The sequence below is a fragment of the Tachypleus tridentatus genome, chromosome 1 (assembly GCF_004210375.1).
Source record: "Tachypleus tridentatus isolate NWPU-2018 chromosome 1, ASM421037v1, whole genome shotgun sequence".
NCBI lineage: Eukaryota > Metazoa > Arthropoda > Merostomata > Xiphosura > Limulidae > Tachypleus > Tachypleus tridentatus.
Window position 1 is genome coordinate 81,811,753 of NC_134825.1, and position 26,959 is coordinate 81,838,711.

General features: G+C 33.9%; 1 protein-coding gene across 1 annotated transcript; it reads left to right on the plus strand.

Annotated features, from left to right (window-relative positions):
* Positions 1-463: 463 nt before the first annotated feature.
* On the plus strand, positions 464-25,772 carry LOC143253527 (periostin-like). Its single transcript, XM_076507552.1, has 8 exons — positions 464-1,186; positions 1,839-2,053; positions 2,279-2,462; positions 3,394-3,495; positions 3,847-3,999; positions 23,732-23,848; positions 24,512-24,732; positions 25,470-25,772. Exons 1-8 carry the CDS (start codon positions 883-885, stop codon positions 25,599-25,601), a joined length of 1,428 nt encoding a protein of 475 aa, XP_076363667.1. The 5' UTR covers positions 464-882; the 3' UTR covers positions 25,602-25,772.
* Positions 25,773-26,959: the final 1,187 nt, after the last annotated feature.

Below are 26,959 nucleotides of genomic sequence, written 5' to 3' on the forward strand. Positions count from 1 at the left end.
CTAAGAATCTTATTGTAATATAACTATTTTGTTTTGCAGTCTTCCTGAGAATATCATTATGATACATTTTTTGTTGTCAGTATTCAATAAAATAATATGACGATATATATTTTGTTGCTTTAAATATTTATGGTATTGAAACCTGTAATTAAATAATTAATATTTTATGTCATTGTGTTGCTGAAGGAACATAAAATTGAGCACTAACGTAACTTGAATTTGTTTTATTGTAGACAACAACAGAAAGAATAAAAAGTATTAATACGAATGGAATACTCAGTATAAAGATGTTCTACGAACCAATCTTGGTAGCTCTGTTCCTAGAAGTTTGTAGAAACTGAAAGAATAGTTTTAAAATAGGAAACAAGTCTGGAAAACCCCTTTCTACCAAGAACAGCACCTGTTTAAACGAACCCTTTCTTGCTTCTAGACGAAACGTTTTACTTTTTACACATAAAAAACAACAGAATGAATTACGTGTAACTTATCAACTTTGATTATATGTTCACATACTGATCAAATTCTTCGTAGAAAATATTTTGTTCGTAGAAAAAAAACCTTCACTTTTGTCGTAGTAATCTTCAAATTTCTATTGAGATCAAACTAGATGTTCCTGGGATTGGGTGCAAGGGAAAAATCATAATTTTATTTAAATTTCCTAGTGTCTCTACTTTAAAATACGTTCCAGGGAGTTCACACTGAAATGCTATTTTATTTTTCATATAAACTTAAATCACTTTATCTGAAGTCAATAACATTTTATTTAAGGGATTCTGTTCCACTGTTTGAACAGAAAGGAGATGTAGATGTTGGGTATTTTTATTGTTTGTTATATAAAAGTGGGATCGATAAAAGCTAATTTAAACTACAGTGCAGACTGATATGTTAATCCGTCAGAAAATGATCCATGTTTTACTGATCTCTTGGTGGACTGGGCTACCAGTCATTACGATTAACGCTCACACAGGATATATTCCCTCGACCTACAGAAGCTTTACCCATCGCGTTCCTTATCGACCATACTTCTATTACTGGTTAAAGAAACCGAATGAATGCTACGCTTGTCAGGTGAGAAAGTCTGTTCAGGACGTTCTGCAGAGGTTTACTTATGCAAAAACGTTTTTGGAAATCCTTAAAACAACTGACTCTGAGAACTTCTATGAAGAGCTGGCTGCAAAATACAATGGTAAGACTAGCACAGGATTAATAAATTAATTATAGTAAGACTAGCACAAAAAACTAGCATTAATAAAATAATTATATATTAAAAATAAAGCTCAGTTTCTAATGTTAAATATTTTAAAGTAATGCAATATTTACTTGATTTTCTTATGTTATCTTTTAAGAGTTTCAATGATAAAACAGTGCATGTACATATTGTATGACACTGTTTGTTTAATATTAAAAACTAAAAGTCTTTACGTTCGTATGTTTTCACGTACAAAAATATTAAACAACAGTTTTGTAGTTTTAGGAACGTAATTATATTTCGTTTTTTTTTTTGTAACTTACGTGTGAAAGTATGATGATTGATTTTATTTTGTCCAGGAATTTCATCTAGGAAGAAAAACCTTCGGTAGTATTTCTTCTATACCAAACTTTTCGTGACCATATCATATTTTCCTATTTATAGTTAGGTTATCGCTAGATAGAAAAGTTATTAGGACTGGCTGATGTTACACTTATTTAAATAAGCTATTTATTTTAAATAGAAGTGTTTGTGCTACAATAATTTTATGTCCTCCTTCAGATTTGACACGTTTTACTTTCGAAGTATAGAATATCATGAAAAGGTTATCGCATTTATTTTTTTATTTTTGTACATTTTCTTACGCCAGGGGCTGTGACTATTTTTGTGCCCAGTGATTTGGCGTTTAGTGCTCTTCCTGTTGGACTACAAAGGCTTACTAACTTCTTGATAAGAAACAGAAGGTTTTTAAAGAGCATGCTACAGTACATGGCCTTACCTGGTAGAGTGAAGACGACCAGTTTTTCACCAGGAGCCTTTATTAGCTCGTGTCAAGGAAGAAAGGTCTACGTGAGCGAAACTGATGTAAGTTGAAAGTTCCATGTTTCGAATACAAAGAATTTAAAGTATTGTATCAGAATGTTTTTTAACTTGACAATTATAAAGATACATCACCTACATATAAAAAATAAGGTTCTCAACAAGAAGTTCATAAAAGCAGTTTAACATTAAAAGCTATTCTTTTAGGAACTAGATTTTACTGTGTTTTTTCTTCTTCTAATTTCAACATTGGTTATCTTCTTCCAACAGTGCATCAACAGTGGTTGTCTATTATCATGGGATAAAGAGTTTTCCTACGGCGTAATTCACGTAGTAAATAGGGTAATGTATCCCATCCCTTCAGGAACACTCTGGACCACTATCAGTAACTGTCCTAGTCTGACCACTCTGGCTTACTGGATCTACCATACCGGTCTACAATATATATTTAAACGTAAGGATAAAAAAGTTTGGGTGATAGTGACCCCTTATTTGTAAATTTGCTTCTCATTAACTTTGTTTTAAAAAATCACACAAACACAAACTGATAATTTTGGTATAGCTTTTCAGGACAGAAATCTTTGGTTGCAATCAGTTCCCTCTGAGAAAGGGTTAATTTTCCAGTGAAATATCAGCGCCATCTTTTGAACAAAAAGTAACCACGAGCGAATCTTGCCTTAGATATATGTGTCTTGCTTGTTTGTTAGATTTCGTACAAAACTGTTTGAATGATAGTCTAGAGGAAAGCGAGCTAGTCGATGTTACCCACAGTTAAAGTTTGGGACGCTCTTGTTAGTTGGATTTGATTGTTACTCATATAAAACACCCAAGGATCCAAAATGCGAGTGAGATGTTCTTAGCGCTTGAGGATCACGAATCACTGTGCCTCAACTTCATTGTCTAGTACACTAATGATTCGGCCGCCCTAGCTCAGTATACCTGCCAAATGAGTTAGTGTTTCCATATTTTACTGTAATAAAATTATTACTTACGTACTGTGATTCTTTTTGCTCCAGATGACCTTTATGTTGGCAAAAGAGTAGTCCAAGATTTGGCGACTGATAGTGTTGACTAGTTGCCTTCCTTCCAGACTAATATCTTTCAAATTAGGGGCGGTTATCGCAGATAATTATCGAGTAGATTTGTAGGAAATTTAACAAAACAAATTGCTTCATATTTGGACGGATTTACAACGCTAAAATCAGGGGTTCGATTTCCCTCGGTGGACTCAGCAGATGGCTCGATGTGTCTTTGTTATAAGAAAACACACACACACTTCATATTTGGATATTTTTATTTTCTTCACTATAAAAGCATTTTAGCTTAATTAGTTCTATTCATGTTTAATTAATATAATTTTAATTATACTCGGTGAAACTTTGCAGGTGGAGAATTGTTTACTATATTTGCGCCTGTCAACGAGGCTTTTCTTTCACTATCTTACACTACCAACCAATCACTGTCAAACAATCCAGAACTGCTAAAGGGTAAGTTTGTTTTGAAAATAAAATACCACAATTTTCAATTTAAATCGTGTTGACTGTCTTTCGATTATCAATTTCATCATGTTTGTAAATAAAATACTACGATTTTCTCCTTAATCATGCTCACTCTTTTCCAAAATTCAGTTACGTTACGTTTGTTAATAAAATACCGTGATTTTTTCAGATATTATGTTCACCATCGTGAACAATGAAGCTTGAGTATTTTAGATGCCTGAGTACGAGTCTCAATAATGTTTACCTGTTGTACTATATATCTGAAAAATTCTTTTATAGAAAGAATTGTATAAAAAATAACTTAATTCTAAAGCTTTTTTGTCTAATTTTGACCTACAGCTGTTCTTCGTGGTCACGTGATACCCGGAATATTCTACAGCAGCAACTTGTACGAAGGACAGGTTCTAACGACTATAGAGGGCACTAATGTTCCTTGTGAGCTTCGGGAAATTTACAGTCACGTATACCACAACGAAACTGACGAAAACATTAGTAAGCATTTTCTTTCTCTTTTTTTTTATAATATAAAAAACAAACAAACTTGTTTTTGTTCGACCAACAAATAATGCAGCAAAGGAACGCACTTACTGTTTCCATTTCTTAGTATGCTTCTTTTTTAATATGGCAAAAAACTTTTTTTATTATTGTATTATCAGTTATATTATTACCATTGTTCACCCGACGAGGGGAATATTTTTACTCCTGGTTAGGTATGAATAGTTCAGAGGTTTAATACGTTATTTTGAAATGATTCCAGAGCTTAAACATATCGTTAAACCCATATCACAACGTTCGGTCATACTTTATCTGACGTCCGTGTAACTTGACAATAATCCTTTAAAAATTTTCTGTAAAAAAGGCTCTATCGTAAGAATGTCATGTTCAAATCAAACCTCTCTTCCCTATTAGTGTCCAATAAACCGTATAATGTACAAGAACGACTATTTGCTAGCGTCTATTTTCAACAGTTTGATCGCAGAGAAATCCATAAGTCCTGTGCCTGATGTATTGACCAGTCCATCTATATTTGGAATAGCATAAATATCAGCTTTATTTTCTCGAGATGCTTGAGATACGTCGTGGAAGCAACTTGTGTTGCTTTTGTAGACGAAAATTCTTCTAGATTACGCTGTGTGCCGATCCAAGGTTGCGGGGAATTTATACCAACAACTGTCACGTAGCTCATTGATTTATATATTGAAAATCGTTTTAACATAGCATACTAAACCTTTTTTATGGCTCACAAATATTTCAAATGGTTTTTATCAAATTTGGCATAAAGGGTGAATATATCTCATGGGTCAGTTGAGTAAATGATTGTGATGTAATAGAATGACCAGAGGGTTGGTAACAAACTGGGATTTTAAAAAACGGCAAAAGTCGAAAATATATTGAAATAGAAAGAGGGCCTTGGAACTATATCTACATTTTTATGGTAATAATTTCTTGGTTATGTTTTAGGTTAGATAGTGAGAATCTAATTTAAGTACATTCATACAATGTATTTTTAATAGGGATTTTAGCGAATTTTGGTCCTTCTAATATCCTACTTTCGGATATTCCTTGTGATGATGGAGTCATTCATATAATCGACTCAGTTATCTACGATTTTGCTATGTGTGAGAACGCTATTTGGTGGTGAAAGTTTGAACCTGTGAAGAAGAATAAATGAGTCATTCTTGTAGGCTTGTATTCTAAATGATATATTAATTTTTACAGATGTTGTACAATTTACAAACTAATTTTGTAACAGTGTTTACATTTGTGTTTGACTCGAATGTAATAAATCAAATCAAATGTACAACTAATTTGTCAAGGCTGATTGAGATTTTTTCAAAAAATATGTTATGTTCTAACGTTTTCCAACTAAACTTTATAGAAAGCAGCCTAATAAAATATATATATTAATGCACATTCAAATCGGAAAAATATATCATGCATATACGAGACATAAATGACCATCGTCTTTTGGTATTAGAAATGTATATATAAAGAGCTTTCTAAACTAATGCTACAGTATATTGGATTGAATTGTTTGATTTGCGATTGCATTTAATTTAATTCTGCACAATGGCACAGGTTAACTGTAACAAAGCTCGTTTGGGAACAAAAACGTTTTTTTCCTGTGATTTTTCAAAGTTGTTAAAAAAAGCACATTTAAACTCGCTATGTAAACTGTAGTTTTAAAATTAATCAAAATGAAAAGAATAATTATGGAACTATAAAAAGTATTCAGGAACGGGCTAGTACACTGAAACTATCTAAGATCGTGGTCAGTAAATGTTGTCCGGCATGGCCAGGAGGTTAAGGCACCCAACTCGTAATCGGAGGGTCGCGGGTTCGAATACCCGTCGCACCAAACAAGCTCGCCCTTTCCGCCGTGGGGGCGTTATAATGTGACGGTCAATCCCACAAAAGAGTAGCCCAAGAGTTGGCGGTGTGTGGTGATGACTAGCTGCCTTCCTTCTAGTCTTACACTGCTAAAGTAGGAACGGCTAGCACAGATAGCCCTCTTGTTGCTTTGTGCGAAATGAAAAATAACAAACAGTAAATGTTAGATTTTTGAATCACATTATGGAATGGCTGCTAATGATATCGTTTGAATACTCAAACATGCTCAAGTTGCGTTTAGTTTTTATTCCTTTTTTGTTAATTATTCAGTTCGAAAACTTTCAGCAATTATCTGAACAACTGTCTTAAGGTGTTTAATTCACGTTTCGATTTTGCTTTAATGTTTTGTATCAAACGCAAATTCATGTTAAAGTGCAAAGCTACACAGTTGACTATTCAACCCCTATTTTTGACGTCTTCAAGTTCCCAAGTTTACCGTTTGCTACTGGGAGTATTAGTTGTCGAAACAGATTGATAGTTTCGTGAAATATCGTGAATTTTATTTCCTTTAATCTCTATGTACAATCATATTTGATACGGAAAAGAAACGGATTTTGTTGAACGTGTTGATAATACATAAGAATATAATGCATACAACATATATCATGAAAAATGAGAACATTCATCAGTCGAACATCTGAACTTTCTGGCATGGATTACTTGGAAATACGGGAAATTCCTTTCAACATGAAGATTAGATAGTTGGTGTGCAAAGGGTATTTGCTGTTTTCTCTAAATTATCAACCAGCAAATACAACTGTTAAAACAAGTCACTTCAAAACGAGAAAATATTCCAGGAAATTAAAACAATAATATTTGCATTTTTAAAATAGAGATGAGAGAGAGACTTTCGGGCTTGTTTGCCAAATTCCGTGAGTTCTACTCAACAGGGAAAATTATATTTCAAGAATTTAACACTTTCTCTAAAGATAACAGGATTTTCCTGGCAATGAGTAACATTACAATGTGTAATATTACAAGATTATTAAAAATTCTTAATTTACAAAAGGAGAATAGGGATGGTAAAAATACGGAAACAAGATAGGTAAACTGAAAATACAAACAATAAACAGATGTTTAAGGTTTGAAACATAGTAATCACAATAGTTCCTCAAGATACAAATCCCTGTTTTGATTATTATACAGCTGTTAGACATGAAGTCCAAACACGGGTTTGTAGCTTGAATAAATAATGTCAACACTATGTTTCAAACTTTAAGATTCTTTGTTTTCTTTTTTTATTTTATTTTCACCTTAAGCTACCTATCTTGTTCATTTTAAGCTACCTATCTAGTTTCACTTTAAGCTACTTATCTTGTTTCACTTTAAGCTACATATTTACACACTGTAACTATAGAGGAAGTGTGAAAACACTGGATTGGAGGGACTACTGACCTATACTGGAATGGCGCATGGAATGGATTTTGTAACCACATGAGTTTTATACGCGCATGCACATTCAACGCACGTTGGTTAGTATTTATATCTATGTCCATATATAAATGTTCTAGATATATAGTTTTCCTTTGAATTTTGTATAGGACATTTATATATGAACATAGATATATAGTTTTTCTTCTTTTAATTTTGTAAAGCCGTATATGTAGATAACTGTATGAATTGTTCAAGTCGTGTAGATGTATATATATTCAATGTAAACATAAGACAATGTGTCACAATATAATAAGAATTTTGAATATTTCTTATAACTGTTATACTTCCTACTCTCCGCTGGCCATAGTAAGGCCGGTCACGGTTTTCATTGCAGCTGGACAGATTTCTTCACACTCTACAAGGTCTAAAAGAGTATAAATTAACAATTATGAGTTGATTAGATTAATGTACCTTTCCCCACTTCTGATATGTATATATGACACTTCTACGACCCTCTTCCATGTTGCCAGGTGGTTAAGATACTCGCCTCGTACTCCGAGGGTCGTGGGTTCGATTCCCCTTCACATCAAACATGTTCGCCTCTTTCAGCTGTGGGGGTGTTATAATGTGATTGCCAACCCCACTATTTATTAGTAAAAAAGTAACCCAAGAGTTGGGAGTGGATGGTGATGACTCGTCTCACACTTCTAAATTAGGGACGGCTAGTGCAGTGTAGCTTTGCGCAAAATTCAAACCAAACCCTCCTCCACTATGATGATCCCAAACTTTGGTGGATCGTTATTGTTGCGTACTTTGTATAAAACTAAATATTGTCTACATCAAATATATAGCTATAAAACTTCTGCTTTATTTCCACCAAGAATCACGGTCAATATCGCCATTTTTTGCTTGCACGATTTTTGCCATTTCTTGTAGTCAGCTTCAACGATGGCTACTTTATCTATAGTATTTATAAACTTTGCAATCAGGCAGTGTGGGCTATAACTGGACACTAAGCATCAGCTGTCACCATGATTACCGATCCGATGCCTGAAACTCAATTTGGTTCTATCTTTTAAATTGCGACTTAAAGATTTCTGTTGTGGGAAACACTTGGACGTTTGTATACGTATAACATTTTTTTATGTTTATGTAGAGATTTAGATGTTTGTGTAACATGGCCGAAATCGATCATGTAGTGGTAAAAAAAGCTACGATCCTGTCAACAGCGTCGTGTCCAAAGGGTAAGAACCTCATACACAAGCAAAAAATACGCAACATGAATACTATTGTAACAATCAGTTAATAATCGCCAATGCACATGTGTCATGTCTACCGTATAAACAAGAAATTATATTCATAGCCTTCATGCAGCTGTATATGTATGTTGTAGCAGATTATTTCATAGCCTTCATGCAGCTGTATACGTATGTTTGTAGCAGATTATTTCATAGCCTTCATGCAGCTGTATACAATATACAGCCGCTGCTATTTGTTAGCAGTCAAATAAACTTAAAAAACTTCCGTATACAATACGCAATAATGCGTTTAATAATTTTACCCAAGTTTTATTACAATACTCAAAACCACTTATGCTGTAGGATGGTGGAACAATAATGAATAATAATACTAAAGAATAACAAACAGACGATCCCTATTATGAACCACAACGACTAATCCAGTAGCAAACACGTTAATTTAATGTTATTTAAAATATTTTGATTAAATTCATTGCACCTGAGAGACAGTTAGGAATAGTTCGTATTGTCTAAAGTTCTCTTCAGTTATACGAAAATCATTTTAAGGTAAAGTAAGAATGTTTGAAGGTGTGCAGAGCACAGACAGACCTTTTTGTTTATCTTTGTGTTTAATTACAAACAAATAATCCCTACTTAAAGCGAAGTTAAAAATCAGTTTATTCATCAATATAGCTAATTAAATGTGCTTTTCTTACGTTATTATCTACAAAAACTGGGATGCCTTGTTCCACCAGTTGGGTGCTCTTGATTTTAACAATGTTTTCGGTCATATAATATTATATACTTTTGTGGTGCAGAAGACAGTCACACCTACCATGTGTATTACCAAAGACACTACACTTCTATCTGCCTGTTATTGAAGAAATTTCCGTTGAATATTATTAAAAATACTTTTGATTAACATAAATGAAGAGGCCTCGTGAAAATAGTCCTGTTATTTGTCAAGACCATACTGTTTATATAAGGATTAATCACATACTTTAAATACAATACAGTTGGCTGATGATATTACTATAGCATACTATTAATGATATTTTAATTGTATGTTCCTTCCTTGTTTGAAACTGTCCTTATATCCACTCTCACAGGCTAGCGGGACCAAACGTGGGACACGTGCTGAAGTACTGCGAGAGGATGTAACAAGTTTTTTTTGTTTTTTTTTTCCAGCTACGGATCCTTCTCATGCGGGATAGTTTCAGAATAATTGGGGATAACAAAGGATCTTGATCTGTATATTCGGATTTCTGTGAATGATGTAGTTGGAACGGACTCTGAACCCTGCAGTGGAGAACTGGTGTTGTATGCTAGGTAAACATAAAAGTGGCAGTCAAGTCCCTCTGTTTGATCAGACAATAGTTACCACAGTGTTTATGACGGGTGTTGTAGATAGACAATAGAAACTACAGTGTTTATGATGGGTGTTGTAGACTAGCTGTCTGCCCCTATACTGAAAATTCAGAAATAAGAACGATTGTGCTCCATGAATATTTTTGCACAAAAAATTATAAACTGAATATCTTTCAAAATAGTTCTCTATATCTTAATGATACTTCTGTTGTATGTTGTAAAACATACTGAAAACAATTTTGATGGATGTATTTTAAGGCGCTCTAATGAAAAGTTATTGAAAACACGTCTGTTGTATGTCTGTGAGGTTTTGAGTCCGTTTTACTTCACCATATAATAATTAAATTAAGTTAGGTACGTGAATAATGTTATGACATTTTGTGGACTTCATCATTTGGTATGAGCAGACCAACTGTTTATTACTTGTAGGTATATGTTAAAGATTTCTTTTCTTTCACACCAGAGGTGAAATTGAAAAGAGAATCTGTTATGTATCCTCTGCTGTGGAATGTAGTTTTGCTTATTTAAGGCTCATCAGCATAGCTTAGGTCGGCAAACAAAAGAACATTATGTGACATTTTATTCCTGTCCATTGGGAGAGGGTGGACTGGCGGGTCATCAAATAGTCACCCCTTCTCGTCGGCCAAGAGACTAAAACTAGAAAAAAAGAAGGTAAGAACAACAGACAGAAGTGATAATTAAAAGAGTGAGGGCAAACAGAGAAATCACGAGTGAGAAAGAAAGAAAAGAACAGAAAGACATAATGGTTGGTACGGGGATCAAGAAGGAAACTAAATGTGACAACAGAAAACTGAGAAAACCAATTTTATCGGATGGACGACCACTGATGTTGCTGTACACGGTGGTGTTTCACGGTGTAAAGCTCAAACCGTGAATTTCATGCGTATTAGTTCAGTAGAAAGAACGTGGTAGATGAGACATAGGGTCATTGTAATGACCAGGATCAACTGGTGAAAGTAACATGACATACAAGTTCAAAAAGGAATCAGCAGATGTCATAATCTTCTGTGTAGAATGCACGATGGTACAAGGACTGTTAGAAAGACCACACTGCGAGAAAGAAAGCACTTGGTGACATAACGAGCTCGAAGCTGTCACAGGATATGAAGAAAGTTTAGACTGTCATACAAATCCCAGGTGGAATTAGGCAACTTAATATTGAACACAAGTTGGAGAGTATAACGTTTCAAAACCTGGAGAAGTTTAATGAAGTTCTTGTACGTGTACAGTAAAAGAGACGGATTTGAGCCTCAAAAGTACCTGTGAGAAAATGGAGCAGATTAAGATGGTGAGAAACATTGTCAAAGAAAGCAGTCAGGTGCGATTTCCACATTACATGTTTATTAAATACGACATTGAGATACATCACTGAGGCAGAAAGTTGGATGAGAATATTGTCAACATGGATGTCAAATAAAGGTGGGTTCATAGACGGAACTTTCTGTGAGTAGGACTAAAAAGAAAATCTCGTGTTTTGGGTGCATTGAGAATGAGACACAGATTCGAAAATGAAGTAACAGCAGACTATAGAACCATATTCAATGTAGACATAGTCTTACAATGGGTAACCAAAGAGTGTCATCAGCATATTAGTACAGCTCAATAGGAAATCTAGAGGCTGGGCATACCAGCAAGATACAGAGTGGAGAGGGCGTTCAGTAGTGAGGAACACCAGCAAAAAAGTTAAGGAAAGAGAAAAAGTCTCGTCAACAGAGACAAGGACCCAATGATTACAGAGGAAGGAGGAGATAAGATGAGTATAGGAAACTCGGAAGTGGAACAGGTGCAACTTGTAAAATAAACCACGATGTCATGCTGGAAACAAAATAGCAACATATGGGAGAGTTTATGAGACTTGAAATGCATTGTAAGAGTCAGATAACTTCAGAAACGTATCTATGGTAGGGAGATTTGGATTAAATCTAGCTTGAGTACTCGGCAACAGGCAATTACCAACAATGAAACCAGCATACATTCAAAGGTTTTTCTAAAAAAAACACAAGTATCACAGGACAGAAAGAAACCACATTAGAGACAGATTTATCAGATTTCAGGAAAAGAAGTATAACAAAAAACTTTCACAATACTGGGAAGGGTCAGAAGAAATAAGAAAAGTGTAAAACAAAGGAAAGAGACGAAGGAACTGCAAAGGAGAATGTCCAAGATGGCAGTAAGTGATTGCATCTATACCAGAAGCAAAATTATGTCTGTAGATGGAAAACATCAGCAACAGATATAGGAGCATACAAATAACCATTGTTCAGAACATGGGTGGAACTAGGAGTGAGAATTGTTGTGTCACAGTAATCAAAATGGTGATGGTCTGGTTCCCAAAAGTTTTATCGGTGGAAGGAAGTTAACAGTTCAAACAGAAACAGCGCCATCTATCAGTATGGAATAGAAGGAAGAACACCTCTGCACCGCACGCAGTTTATGACGGTTCCAGGACATTAAAGAAGATGATGAATGATTGAGAATAGAACAGTCTTGATGCTCTCTATATCTCTTGACAGCCTTAACATCGTCATGGACAGTCCATTGCAGACCTTTGCGATGCATCAGCAGCAGTGGAGCATGAAAGTAGTAGTAGCTATGCAATAAAGACGAATAATGACTTAGACAGTCCACAGTTCTGCTGGGTAATGGTGGTTTATGTGGAATGTAAGAACAAGTTGAGATATGGAGAAAGTGGCAATAGAGATGGTACTGGCGCAAAAAGTAGCAAAAGAATTTACATGGTCAGGATTGACAGAGGCAGATTCATATTCAGTAAGACATCATGAGTGTGATAGAATAAAAATCCTAGTCTGCAACATTACAATCAAAATATGTCTATCTGGAGGTGGGAGAAACAAACGAAGACTGAGTTTGGAGGCTAACTTCCACTGAAGACACATTTGAAGGAAAGTGAGAGAGACAAAATTAATAGAACTGAAAACAACATCAGAGAAAGACTGAAAATCTGGACAGTTATGAACAGGCATTGGCAGTAGAAAATCAGAAAGGCTGCATAAAAAAGACGAAAACAGAGCAAGCTCAGATAAGGTTCTGTCATAGTAGTTAACACCTGCCACAAGAATATAGCAGCTAAAGGTTCTGTTCAGTTAGAAAAAATCTAGGGGTAAGGAGATATCTTGGCAAATATATATTGTAAAAATGTTATAACTCGAGAAGTAAAATAAACAATAACAGTCAAGTGCTCTGGAAGGCAATGAACCAGAATAGGAAGGCGAATACAAATGTCAATTGGAACACCATCCCTACCAAGACCTAGTAAATGATCACAGTGATAAAAATTAAAGCGAGAGAGTTTTACCCTCTTCGTGAGCTTTATAAAAATGCCATTGAAAACAATGCAGTAATATCACTTGCCATCCAACAAAATTTCTAAAGCGGAAGATTGGTTAGGAAGGGGCGAATATTAACAAATAAGAACATAAACATGATGTCTTCATTGGTTTCTATAGGTGGTGAAAATGAGGTAAAAGTCCAAAATAAGTTGCTTGCACGTTGAGGCAAAAAACTCATCTAGCGGCAGTGGTGATGTTATCAAAGACAAAAGCACGTTGAGAAATGGAGGATATTTTGGAGGGAAAAGAAACAAAGCGAATCATGTCTTCAGTCACACGAACTGGGAGAGCAGAAACAGGATGTTTTGATTTTGGGGGATTATCACGATGCTTATGTGAATAGGAGGGACGATCGAGTGGATAAACAGACTGGTTAGAACATTTGGTAGTAGGACGAAGATTATAGCTAGTGGACGTGAAGCTTTCACCCTATAACGTTGAACGTATAGCAAAATACCAGTAAAAAGTAGGTGATTAATCATATCATTGTTCTCAGCCAGGAGTCAGATCATATAAATATTAGTAGAATCAGTAGAATTATGAATGCTTATAATCTGCTTGTTGGATGGCTTGCATTCAAAAACACACAAATGATCTAATTCTCAGATACTATAGGACCAATCCCACATGCAGGATGAAAGTGGTTACTAATTTGGGGTGGGTGGCTATTGCCATAAAGAAGGTTCTGAAGAGTTGTGACACATCTAATATTAAGAAGACCTATTTTAGTGTGGAGAGCATCATACAGTTTTGATAGTCGTATAACCACAAATGTGTATAATCTGCACGAAGACAATATGTGGGAAGTTTGGCGAAAAGGATTCGAGAAGAGAATAATCAGGGACCCATTCCAGAGAGCAACAGCACGGTAATAGGAGACAATATTCGATGCTTTACAACAGACTAATTGTTTAATACATATGTTGAAGCTTTTTCATCTTTTTCGCCAGAGGTAAAATTAAAAAGAGAATTTTGCTAACAGAAATAGTGCTGATGAGCTTTGAATGAGTAAAACTACATCACATAGCATAGGGTATGTCCACTTAAATAATCCATTAGGCCTCTACGTCACAGATTCTCTTTTAAATTTCACATCTGGTGAAAAGAAAAAGTCATTTTTAACATCTTTAGGCAAGATAGTAGTTCATAATATGGATCATTGATTTGCTTTTCTTTATTATTGTTTAATATTCGTCCGTCAGGAAGAATGGTTGGGAGTAATAAAACATGGGCAGTACTAGTGAGTGTATCATTGTACGCTGTGTAGGGTAATTTTAAGGTTTATTTGATCAACAGCAAATTTACAGTAGTTGTATTGCTGTTGACAAACCTACTGGTTTTAATGTAGTCCGTGGTCTATATAGAGGTTTATAATTTACTACATGCATAGGTACACAGCTGCGTGCAGGAGATGGATTTCAATCAATGTTTATATGGCAGGCATAGCACATGTACCATAGTCATTATTAAATTATTGTTACAACTGTGTTCATGTTGCGTATCGTTTATTTATGTAAAGGGTTCTTACCCTTTTAGACACGATGTTGTTGACAGAATCACAGGTTTATTTACCACTTCATAATCAATTTTGGCCATGTTATACAAACATCTAAGTCTTTACATAAACATCAAAAACGTTATACGTATGCAAACGTCTAAATTGTTTCTCACAACAGAAACTTTTAAGCCGTAAGTTAAAAGATAACATCATGCTCAATTTCGAGTATCGGGGTTATGGCTGATAGTAATTGTCGAATTATAGTCCACACTGCATGACTGTGAATTTTTGTAGATATTGCAGATAGAATAACCAACCTCAAAGCTGACTATAAAAAGCAGAAAGGACCATTTTAGTCGAAAGTAAGGCAGACATTTTGTTGCTTTAAATATCTTATTTTAAATAATATTTAATTTTACACAAAGTATGCAGCAGTGACGGCCCACCAGTTTCGACTCATCACAGTGCAAGAGGCTGTAGAAGTATCATATATATATATCAGAAATGGGGGAATACGTATTAATATAATCAATTCATAATTACTAATATATATTTTTTAGATCTTTTAGAGTGTGCAAAATGTCACTATAAGAGGAAATTTGACCAGCTGCGATAAAACCGTGACCGGCCTTACTATGGCCAGCGGAGAGGAGGAAGAAGGGAAATATAACAATTATAAAAAAATATTTAACATTCTTATTTGTATACAAATGCTATTATATTGTGACACATTGTCTCATATTTGTTTTGAATATATAAATACGAGGGCTGTTTCACTGTGTGGGTATTTGGGTATTGATGTTGTTAAATACCCAGGAGGGTCAGGTACATTTGACCTCTTCCTTCCTCTCGAACGATTATAGCGTCTGTCTTTAGGGTTTTTTTTTTTTTTTTTAAAGCTTTGGGCCAGAGTAAAAGTATAACATCATTTAAAATATACGCTTTGGGCCAGAGTAAAAGTATAACATCATTTAAAATATACGCGAAAATCTGCGACTGAAACTTTTTAAGTGAAGTGCTTAATGAATGACGGCTGACGACTTGTGAAATGTTGTTATGAAGCGTACGGCATGTTTCAAGTGGCATGAACGTTTTAAGGATGGTCGACAGTCTATTGAAGATGATGAGCGTCCTGGACGTCCTTCCACGTCAACTGACGACCCACACGTCGACAAAATCAACACCCTGGTGCGGGCAAATCGACGTCTGACTGTCAGGGAGCTTGCTGAAGAGTGTGGGATATCAGTTGGATCTTGTTACGAGATTTTGACCGAAAAATTGAAGATGCACCGCGTTGATGCGAAATTCATCCCTCAGAACTCGTGAGTTTTTGGCCAAATACTCGATCACTGTTCTTCCCCACCCCCCCTACTCACCTGACCTTGCTCCTTGCAATTTTTTCTTGTTCCCCAAACTCAAAAGACCCTTGAAAGGAAGAAGATTTGAGACGATTCCCGAGATTAAAGCAAATGCGACAAAGGAGCTGGAGGACATTACAAAAGAAGCGTACCAGGACTGTTTCAACAAGTGGAAACACCGTTTGGATAAGTGTGTGCGTTGGGGAGGAGAGTACTTTGAAGGGGTCCAAGACCTGTAACTTCTAAATAAAGTACATTTTGTTTTATGACGTCAGTCCGCGTATTTTTTGAACAGACCTCGTACATCTACACAATCTGAAGAGTTCATATGGCTATCTACATATACCGTTTTATAACTTAACAAAACAAACTATAAATCCTGCATGTATAAATACAGATATAAATACTAGCCAACACGCATTGCATGTACAAAATCCATTCCATACACCATTCCAGTACATTCCAATAGTATCTCCAATCTAGTGTTTACAGACTCTCTATACAGCTACAGGATATACATATAGTAGCTATGTTTATTTTACAAGCACATACATAAAATCATACTGTACTTTGATTGCCATCCATCATAGTAATCATACTTACAGTACCACTGTCAAATATAACATTATGGCAATGATATTATGAGGAATAGCCATCCATTCCACATGAAGCCAATCCAAAGGTTGTCATTGTTGTCCGAGAGAGCGTCATATATTATCTACGTAATTCATTAAACTAAACTTTTTCAAATATACAGTTATTATATCATGAATATAGATATTGTTAAATATTATAATTTATCTCGGACAAATCTCCGATTTATTACTTTACGTATTACGATTTCAAATAGCCTGAACTTTTAATTTTAATTTAGAAGTTATTTGAATGTTGATATGTATCAAATTTGTGATATTTGTGAAAAATATTGATGCAAACAATCTTCTTTCTTAACACGAATATATTTTAATATACAAACAAACAATTTATAATAATGGTTATTACAAATAATGATTTATATACAAATTTTACAAACTAAAAAAAATACTCAATATTCTATCTGGCTTGAAACTGAATATTTTAACGACGGTTCACAAGGAGCGAATTAATTCTGTGTTGATACACTTCACTTGATACGAAACTAGCTAGCTTCTTCACACGTGAGTTTTCTCTAACGAAAATGTCCTCTTAGAAATACCAACTTCAGAAGTCAATTCTCTGAAGTTGAACTGTTTGTAATATTCGAAATTCCTAAACGTTCCTGGTCAAATATCTACAGTTTTCCAAATTAATAAGCATTTATCATAGCTATAGCTTCTAAGACTTATAATAGTGTTTCCTAAAGTATGGTCCATGAAAAAATGCCACTCCACAAAAAAGAAAATTAAATTAATTTAAACTATCTCACTACCAAACACCATTTTAAAACTTTCTCCAAGCCCTTGTTGTATATTAAAGAAAAATGTAATTAAACCAGTTAATATAAAAATATTCTAATAAAATTAATATTTTCAAATACATTATAATTTAAATTTTCATTTCTTTGAACTTGGTTTCTTCAGTATTTCAATAACAAGAAGGAAAAGTGAAAGTTTGTACCTAAGGCTATGAAGCTATAGAATTCACAAGTTGGCGGTTGCCTTTATATCTGCAGTCTCTTGGAATTTAAGGTGTTCTCATTTAAGAGAGCCTAAGATTAAGTTTTACAATGTTAGTAACCTTGAGATTCTTGTGAAATATCTTAAATTTAAACCACATGTTAGCTAGACGCGTCCCTCTGCTGAGTCCAAACCGATCTTCTCCTGTGTTAGGATCAAGGAATGGATTTTGTCTCACTTAAAAAGAACATTTTTCATTCAAGTTAACTGGTTGTTCGAAAACAAAGTTTCAGAAATTTTATTCCAAATGTGTTGCTTATCCTGTTAATGAAAATTGACAGGCATGTGAGACCTGAGTCTTGCATGTGACAGTACCAGGTGGCAGCAGAAAAATAGACAAGTTGCTGGTGGCCAGTAATAGAAGCATCAGTTTACTCTGAGAAGAGAGGGAATTATTTGCGACTTAGTTTTTATTAACTAAAATTTTTTTAAGCTGCTCAGTTTGAAGAAAACTCCTCTCCAATATGTAAAGATGGCTGAAGAAACATGCATCACATAAGAACACCTCAAGTGATGCACAAATGCAGCCTAGTTCTAGTGAAATTGAAGTTAATGAAAACAATATACCTAATTATAAACGTTTAAGCGATATGCAGTTAGCTAGCAAAGAAAAGAAAACAAAGACTTATTGGACTACAAAGTATTGTGATGAATAATTGAAATTAGTTTTATAAGTGGTGGTATCATTGACTTGCCACTCTGTGTTCTCAAATGAGAACATGAAACAATCAAAACTGAAACGCCATTTGGATACTAGACATCCAGAATACTTGAATAACCCAATAGATTTTTTCATAAATAAGAAAAATGAAATAGTTTTATCTAAACAAATATTTTAATATATTTTTTCAATGAAACTTGTTTATGGTCTCATATACAACAAAACTAATACCCAATACATGTTATCCTCGTACTATTGGTGAAAAATTAATACTTCCTGCAGTAAAAATAGTTACATCTCATGTTTATAAATAACAAGAAAATCAGTTGAATTTACTATCCCTATCTAATAATACAGTGAAGGTAGAATTGTGGATATGGTGAAAAATATTGAAGAAACTCTTATACATCAAGTTCAATGTAATCAGTTTTTTTTACTAGTGGATGAAAGCACAGATATTATACCAGCTAAAGCCAATTTAATGTGCTTTGTAAGATATAATTATGAGGACATAATCCATGAAGATTTATTGTTTTGTAAACCACTTCCAACAAGAACAACAGCTGATGAAATTTTTTAATTTAATCAATAATTTTATAATTCAGAGTGGTATTCAATAGAAAAAATGTGTTGGAGTGAGTACCAATGGTGCTCACTTAATGGCAGGTTCCCATACAGGAGTTTTCCAGAGGATCAAAACAGTGGCACCAGACTGTGAATGGGGGCATTGCAGCATTCATCACAGAGGCGTTAGCTATGAATAAAATGCCTTTACTTTTGTATTCAACTATGCAAGAATGAGTTAAACTAATAAACTGTATAAAAACTAGATCATTGAATTCCAGAATATTTTCTGCTTTGTGCAACAAATTAGAAAATGGACAGGAGCATCTATTACACTGTGAAGTTCGGTGGTTATCAAAAGGAAATGTCTTAAAAAGACCCATCAGAATGAAGAATGATGATCTCTTTTTTGGAAGGCCTGGCATGGCCAGGTGGGTTAAAGCGTTCGACTCGTAATCTGAGGTTGTGGGTTCGGATCTCCGTCGCACCAAACATGCTCGCCCTTTCAGCCGTGGAAGCATTATAATGTGATGGTCAATCCCACTATTCGTTGGTAAAAGAGTAGCCCAAGAGTTGGCGTGGGTGGTGATAACTAGCTGCCTTCCCTCTAGCCTTACACTGCTAAATTAGGGACAGCTAGCAGAGATAGCCCTCGTGTAGCTTTGGACGAAATTAAAACAAACAAACAAACAAACAAACAAACTTTTTTTTGAGCAACATCCCCCATCAGCAAAGGATGCAATATTTAAATTTAGAGACAGGACTTATAATTTGCATTGATTAATTAAGGTGTCCTATTTATGTGATATTTTTGGCTTCTTAAATAAGTTAAAACTAAATTTACAAAGTGCAAACATAAATATTTCTAAAGTCCAGGAAAAAATAGAAGCAGATATAAAAAAAATTAACTTGTGTGTTCATCGAGTTGAAAAGATAAATTATAAATCTTTCTCTACTTTAACAGAATTACAAAACCGAGAAGGTAATATTCCAGATGAAAATAAATGTGAATCAAGCTTCTCAACGTTGGTTTGTTAAAAAAACAAAACAACAAGTACAGGAACAAATTAGGTGTCAAGCCAGATTTGAGGATCAAACTAATTTCTTTTCCTCCTGATTTGAAGTTGCCATGTGATGAAAAGCAGCAGTATCCTTCTCATTAAGTAAGTTTATTTTTTGATGAAACTTTGTAGAATGGGCGGAAACTGCCTGTTGTGAAGACACAAGTGTAGAGGACGATGTTTCGAAAGTCTTCCGCCTTTCGTCTTCACATCATTGTGTGTGTACAGGTGCTGACGGTCTTTTATAGTATTCTGGTGGATTGTGGAGAACGTGTTGTGATTGATCTAATCACTGTTTCTGATTAGAGGAGAGATTTCCTGTAGATTCACCAATGGCAGCACGGCTACTCACCTCTAATCCAGAATCTCTGTTTAGTGAAGGTTTAATAGTGTTAATATATAATGATTCTTTGATTTTTCTTGTCTTCCAGAATTTGTCTGTGTCTATGATCCTAGTTTTCTCCCAGTTTATTCTGTGTCCAGTTGACGTGGCGTGCTCTGCAACGGAAATTCATAGATGACGTTTTTGAGGTTCTCTTTGGTAGGTCACTGTTTGTTTTTTACCAGAATGGACCTTAAAGTATTGTAGAATTTCCACCGGACTTCTATGTTGAAATTTTTGGCTATGCATTTGAGTTTTTCACTGAAATGTTGTAGGTATGGTAGGTAAATACTTGAATGAGAGTTAAATGAATAAATCGTCAGCCGTCAGGCTATTCTGACCACGGGCTCTGGCCTGGCTTACTTTCCTTATGCCGCTTTTGTCCAGCTTTTCCTTCTCACGCGTCACTTTACATCCCCCACCTCACTACTTCACCTTCAACAAGTCAAAACAAAATAAAGGCAAACACTCACGTAAAGTTTAATAATCTTCCACGAGAGGGGACGTAAAGGAACCACATGTTCCTGACCACCCCTGTTGGGGAGAGAATTCTTCAGACTTCTCTCTTTCTAAACTAAACTCCTGCCAAGTTTGTTTGCGTTTACACATACACAGACTTGAAGACGAAAGGAGGAAGACTTTCGAAACGTCGTCCTCTACACTTGTGTCTTCACAACAGAAAGTTGTCGTCCATTCTACAAAGTTTCATCATGAATATTCTGCCTAAACAATCTATCAAAGTTTATTTCTTAAAAGAACTTTAATGTATACTGTATATTACTGTATAATGCGTACAGTTAATGTATAGATGAAATAACAACGAAGAATATTTTTTTTTACCCAATAATGTCATAAAACATTTGTATATTGTATAGTCGATGATATATTGATAGAACTATTGCTTCCAGCTTGATATTAAGAGTTAGTCACGTCTTAGCGGGTTATCTAAATAGGTATTTGCTCCTGAAACTTAGTAACCAAGTGTGTGTATTTTATTATTTTTATATCAGTTTGACGATTATCAACTTTCCTGAAACAGTCAATTTCGTATTTATCGAGTTAGTTCAGTTGTATTTATTAACGAAACGCGTCATTGCCATCTAATGAATTGTAAAGTAAACACATTTAATTATTACGATAATAAATTTATTGTAATTAGTAATTTTTAAATTTAAATTTAAAATGCTAAAAATATTATATGTATTATCACTCTCATGATTTATATTAAACATATAAAGATTATCTAAAATCATATATTTACAATAATACAGCTGTATCATTAACTGGCCTATGATTCCTACACAGATATCTTAAATAAAAGTCAACTCATTTGTTACTAAAATCATTGTATTACAAATATTACGATTTTCAAAACACCACAGCTTGCAAAATACAGAAATATGGTAGTAGATTGATTACATTGTATTAAAATTTTGGGACGGTTCACAAGCAAGACGCGTGCCAAATATTACGACAATACACAAAGTGGTTTGGAAATGACAGTGGAACTTTAATCACGAATTTTACACACACCTAAAGACCTTAAGGGCATTTGTATTATTGTCATGTGTATAGAAAATTACTTTGCTTTAAAGTATTTAATGTTCCATCAAAATATCTATGGTATGTTGTATACTGGCTTTAATAATTTTACTAAACAGATTTAGTTGGAGTTAGAACCTTTAAGACACTTCTGATTTATGTTACTGGAGACATTTACACTGTATATGCTGTTAAAGACACTTTTGTGCATATCATAAAAGACTGCTGTATGTTAACGAAGACATCAATGCTATACTTTGTTAGAGACATTTCTTTTGTAGCTATTAAGGATGCTTCTGTTGAATATTATTGACAACTCACCTCTATAAGGTTACTGAAGATATTTTCCTTGGATATTGTCAGATATATTTCTGAGTGATACTGTTGTAAAAAATGGTGATGTGAGAAAATCTGAAGACGTTATTGTGTAATTAATAAGTACTTGAAGGTGCTTTTATTGTATATTATTAAAATACGTTTTAATGTCATTGAAAACATTTATGTTTTATATTATTTAAAACACTACTGTTTAACGATATTAGATATATTTTTGTTGTATATTACTGAAAATATTGTTTTTCGTATTGTTGAAGACATTTCTATTGTATATTGTTGAAAACAGTTTCGTTGTATGCTAACGAAGACAATTTTGTTGTGATATTAAAGACTCTTCCATTTTACATTTTTGAAGATACTTATATTCTATGTTACTAAAACATTTCTGTTGTTTATTGTTTCAAATGTTTTTATTGTATATTAATAAATTCAGTTACGTTATACATTAGCCAAGGTGCTTTTATTGTATATTCAGTGATGATTCTGTTGTATATTGCTAGAGAGATGCCTGTTGTATAATAGTAAACATTCGTATGGTTCAGAATATGTAAACATATATAAACTTGTTATCACTCATTATATCAAACGAGTTTATAATTCTTTAAAATATCTCTATGACAGCAGTAAATCTACGGATTTACAACGCAAAAATTAGGGGCCCGATTCCCCTTGGTGGACACACTAGACAGCCCGATACGGTTTTGCTATAGGAAAAACAGACACACACGCATTATGATTTTTTAATTATTATTAATTACACTTAGAAAAGATGTATTTGCCTGCGTTGCTTATCAGTACTGTTGCTATATATGTCCTGACCAAACAACCTCGAGTTATGGAAAGACTGCTATTCTAACTACCATTTGCCTACAAGGAAACTAACAACCAGTATTACCAAGGATAAGAATTGTGGTAAGACACTTTTCACTTATCACATTACCCAAATCTTTCTGGGTCATCCTGTTTTCATGTTCCAAGACGTGCTCCAGTGGCGGGAAAAAGTAATGAAAAGTCATAGGTTTAATCACATCAAAAGATTATTCAAGGTAGACAACTTTATAGCTTCTCATTGCATGGCTGGTAAAATAAATAACCAGTCAGCCACATGAATTAATCTGGCATGGAGACAGAAAGAACAGCTAACATAGCACGTGACCCTTTTCCGTATTTAAATACCGTTGATTAAAATTAATACATTCAGCAGAGAGAGGAAAGTATTCCATCGAGGTTTAAATTTAACACGAGTTAAGAACATGAAGGTGTTCAGTATTCCACTTGTATTGTTCATACTAAACTCTCTGTTGAGTCTTACTGACTCACATTGGCTTAGAAGATACTACAGTTTTCAGCCCCAATACTATAGACAATTTTACAGAAGACCATATTTTTACGGTCACGTACCGCTTTTTTATTATTGCCCACCAGGTTCTAATAACCAACAACCAACCAGAAACACTGTGGAAATTCTCCAAGATCGTCGCTTTTCCAATTTGACATCTCTGATCGACCAAGCTGGTCTCAAGAATTCCTTGTCGGGGGAAGGTAGGTTTTTCTTCCTGAGCTTTTATTGTTTGACTTTCTAACAGAGACGATTAATTATTATGAATACTTTCTATAAAATATCAATAATTAGTTTAAATGATAAATAATAATAATATATTATACATAGGAAAAAAATTAGCTATTGAAAGATGATAAAATATACATATACGCTCAATTGAACAAGAGTATTGTATATATTGGCCATTCGTACGTGTATAACATTATGAACTATATTCCGAGATAATTTTTCTAACCAGAAGTTTCTATACTTACAGGGCTGTCTGATTAAACCTGGTGCTGCTTTACAAGTCTTATGTTTCACTTAGATCGTTATCCAACTGTAACGAACTCTGAGATCACGAAAAACATGAACAAAATGGCCTTACACAACTTATTTTTCATAAAATCCTCTCTGATACGTTTAGTTACTTCTAACGTTCACGAAAACCATTACATGTAGTTTATTTTTCTAAGTAACGGTGCTTTAAATGTAACTGTCGGGCTATTTTTTTTTCGTTGATTAGCCATTTTAAAGCTCTATAAAAGTATAATAAAACATAAGTAGCATTATATTCCGTTTCCTATCTTTATGGAAACTAATACAAATGTAATATTTCTGAACTGCTTTCCAAAGTTTTCATTTACTGATTATTTTATTTTTAGGACCCTTCACAATCTTCGCTCCCACAAATATGGCTTTTGAACGTCTTTCACCAGATATTTTAGAGAAGATAACATCGGATAACGACGTTTTGAAACGCGTTCTGGAATATCATGTGGTTAGTGGACAAAAGTTATTGTTACGTGACTTACGAAATGGACAAGAATTGAAGACTCTGCAGTCTAACGAGCCGCCCCTTAAGATAGGCTTACTTAATAGAAGGGTAAACTTTCTTTAGAGTATATGTTTAATACACGTAAGATAACGTCTTATATACACGTAATAAGGACATTATAATCAGTGCTGTAACTATAGATGTGGTGATAACGAGGTAATCTCTTCGGTTGTTTTGTGGTTTACTTCACTTTCCATCTTGCAAACATACACACAGTTGAAATTTATGTTTTGAAGCCAAGTTCGACCTCGGTAGAATATTGGCTATGGTTACAGTAATGGTGTGAAAAAATGAGTTAACTTGTTTTTATAACAATTCTTAGGCCTATTGGTTTATCATATCAAGTTCTTCTAGGCTAGTGTAAAAAAAGTTTAAATAAACGTAATTGTAAATTATTAAATGAATATGAAGGAGCTTTTTTTATTCTGTGTTGTTGTTGAATGGTGTTCGTGAACTTTTATTGCACATCATTAAAGACGCTTCGATATATAATACCGTCGATTACATTAGGGACAAGGCTAAGACGTCCGCTATTAATGACACTTTTATTAATTGTTAATTTATTGCTTTACAGTGATAACATGAGAAAGTTCAAATTCATCATTAATTATGTTAACCATGATTTAATAATTACAAATTTTATAATGTTATTATATATTACAATAAATCATAGGAATTCTAGAACATAGTATAATCTAATTTAGAATTATCGATTTGCTTATTATGGATATAATTTTGGAGAAATGTCCGTAACTAAACATTTTTTTAAATGTTTATTTCTATAGTATCCCACTGTGAACACAGTACGAATTGTTAGAGGAAACCTGCAAGGAAAGAATGGAGTGATCCACACCATAGATCGCGTACTTATTCCCCCATCTATAGCCAATGGAAAGGAAAAACCCGAAGAACCTTAGTTCTTTCTTCTATTTCAATGTTTCTGATGGGTTTATGGTGTATGCAATATGGAATATAACTAGGTGAATTAAATTTATTTCCTAGTGTGTCATACAGCATATTCTTACAATAACTAGACACCCCTGTTAATCACAATACTTGGATACACATATATAGTAACAAGATGAAGCGTAATAAACTTTATAATAAATTGAGTGATTTGCTGTTTTCATTTTCATAACTAGACAGATCCCACAAATGCACGCAGATAAAGACACGTACAACTAGATAAGCGTGTTTAATTACAAACGAAACACATTAGTAAAAGTATATGGATTTAACAGTTTGAAACATATATGTACATAACTCAAATACTTTCATATATAATGATTTGTTGCTAAAATCTACTGGCGTTGTAAAATGCCGTTGGCTTGTTTGTTTGGTTTTAAGTGTAAAGCTACATAGAGATACATGTTATCTGCCCACTTTGGTTTCGAAAGCCGAATTCTAGTGTTACAAACCCTCAGGCTTATCACTTGGTTGTAATGAATAGAGATATATATAAAACAACAGAAAGGAAGAAAATAGAAGACAATTTTTTTTTCAGACATTGTTATCAAGTGTTAATATTCTTAAGGAAAACAAAATAGGCAGTAGAAATAACTACCAAATATTGGTTCATTACTCAATAAGGTAAGAACCATACTGATGACGTTTTCTTTGTTAATTTAGTTAATATTAATAGGGGCCGTAGAGAACGAATGATGCGATGTTTTCAGCTGAATTGATTTCCACAGAAGTATCAGATAGGGTCAATATTGGAACAATCTATATTTGAAAAGTTGACTGAGTTTTTCTTGTGCATGAAATAATAACACTGGAGAAGTCTCAAATAAACGATTTTTATTATAATAAAAAAAGAAAATACAAGATGTAAATTTGTGCAGATACAGTTGTCTTCAACTTTTTGTCACTATCAGTATAGATCTCTGTAGAGCTAACTGCATTGATTTTCAAATTGAGCTGTGCTTTCTTATTTACAAGTAGAAAACTGAACTAAGAAAATGTGCTTTAACTTTAACAGGTAATCTGGCTCTCTTTGTCTAGTCGACACTGCCACCTTATGATTCTTTTATAGCATTTACTGGCAAATAATATTACAGTTGGTGATCTTCAGTAAGGATGTTCTATCTTAATGCAATATGTTCTTGAGCAACACATTTATTATTTACTGCATAAAACAAAAGCATAAAATAATTAGAGCAAAGCAACCTTAACAATTTTCTGAACCACGTGTTTATGTTTCAACTGCATATAGACTAATTAAATGGAAAAATTCTATATAACTAAAAGTAGGTATAAAAAGCTATGTCCGTAT

Bases quoted from the DNA above. Each gene is read 5' to 3' on its own strand.
- LOC143253527 (XM_076507552.1), top strand. From the start codon at position 883: ATGTTAATCCGTCAGAAAATGATCCATGTTTTACTGATCTCTTGGTGG. The intron at 1,187-1,838 runs GTAAGACTAGCA...TTCTTACGCCAG, and splicing joins GCTGGCTGCAAAATACAATG to GGGCTGTGACTATTTTTGTG. The intron at 2,463-3,393 runs GTAAGGATAAAA...GAAACTTTGCAG, and splicing joins TCTACAATATATATTTAAAC to GTGGAGAATTGTTTACTATA.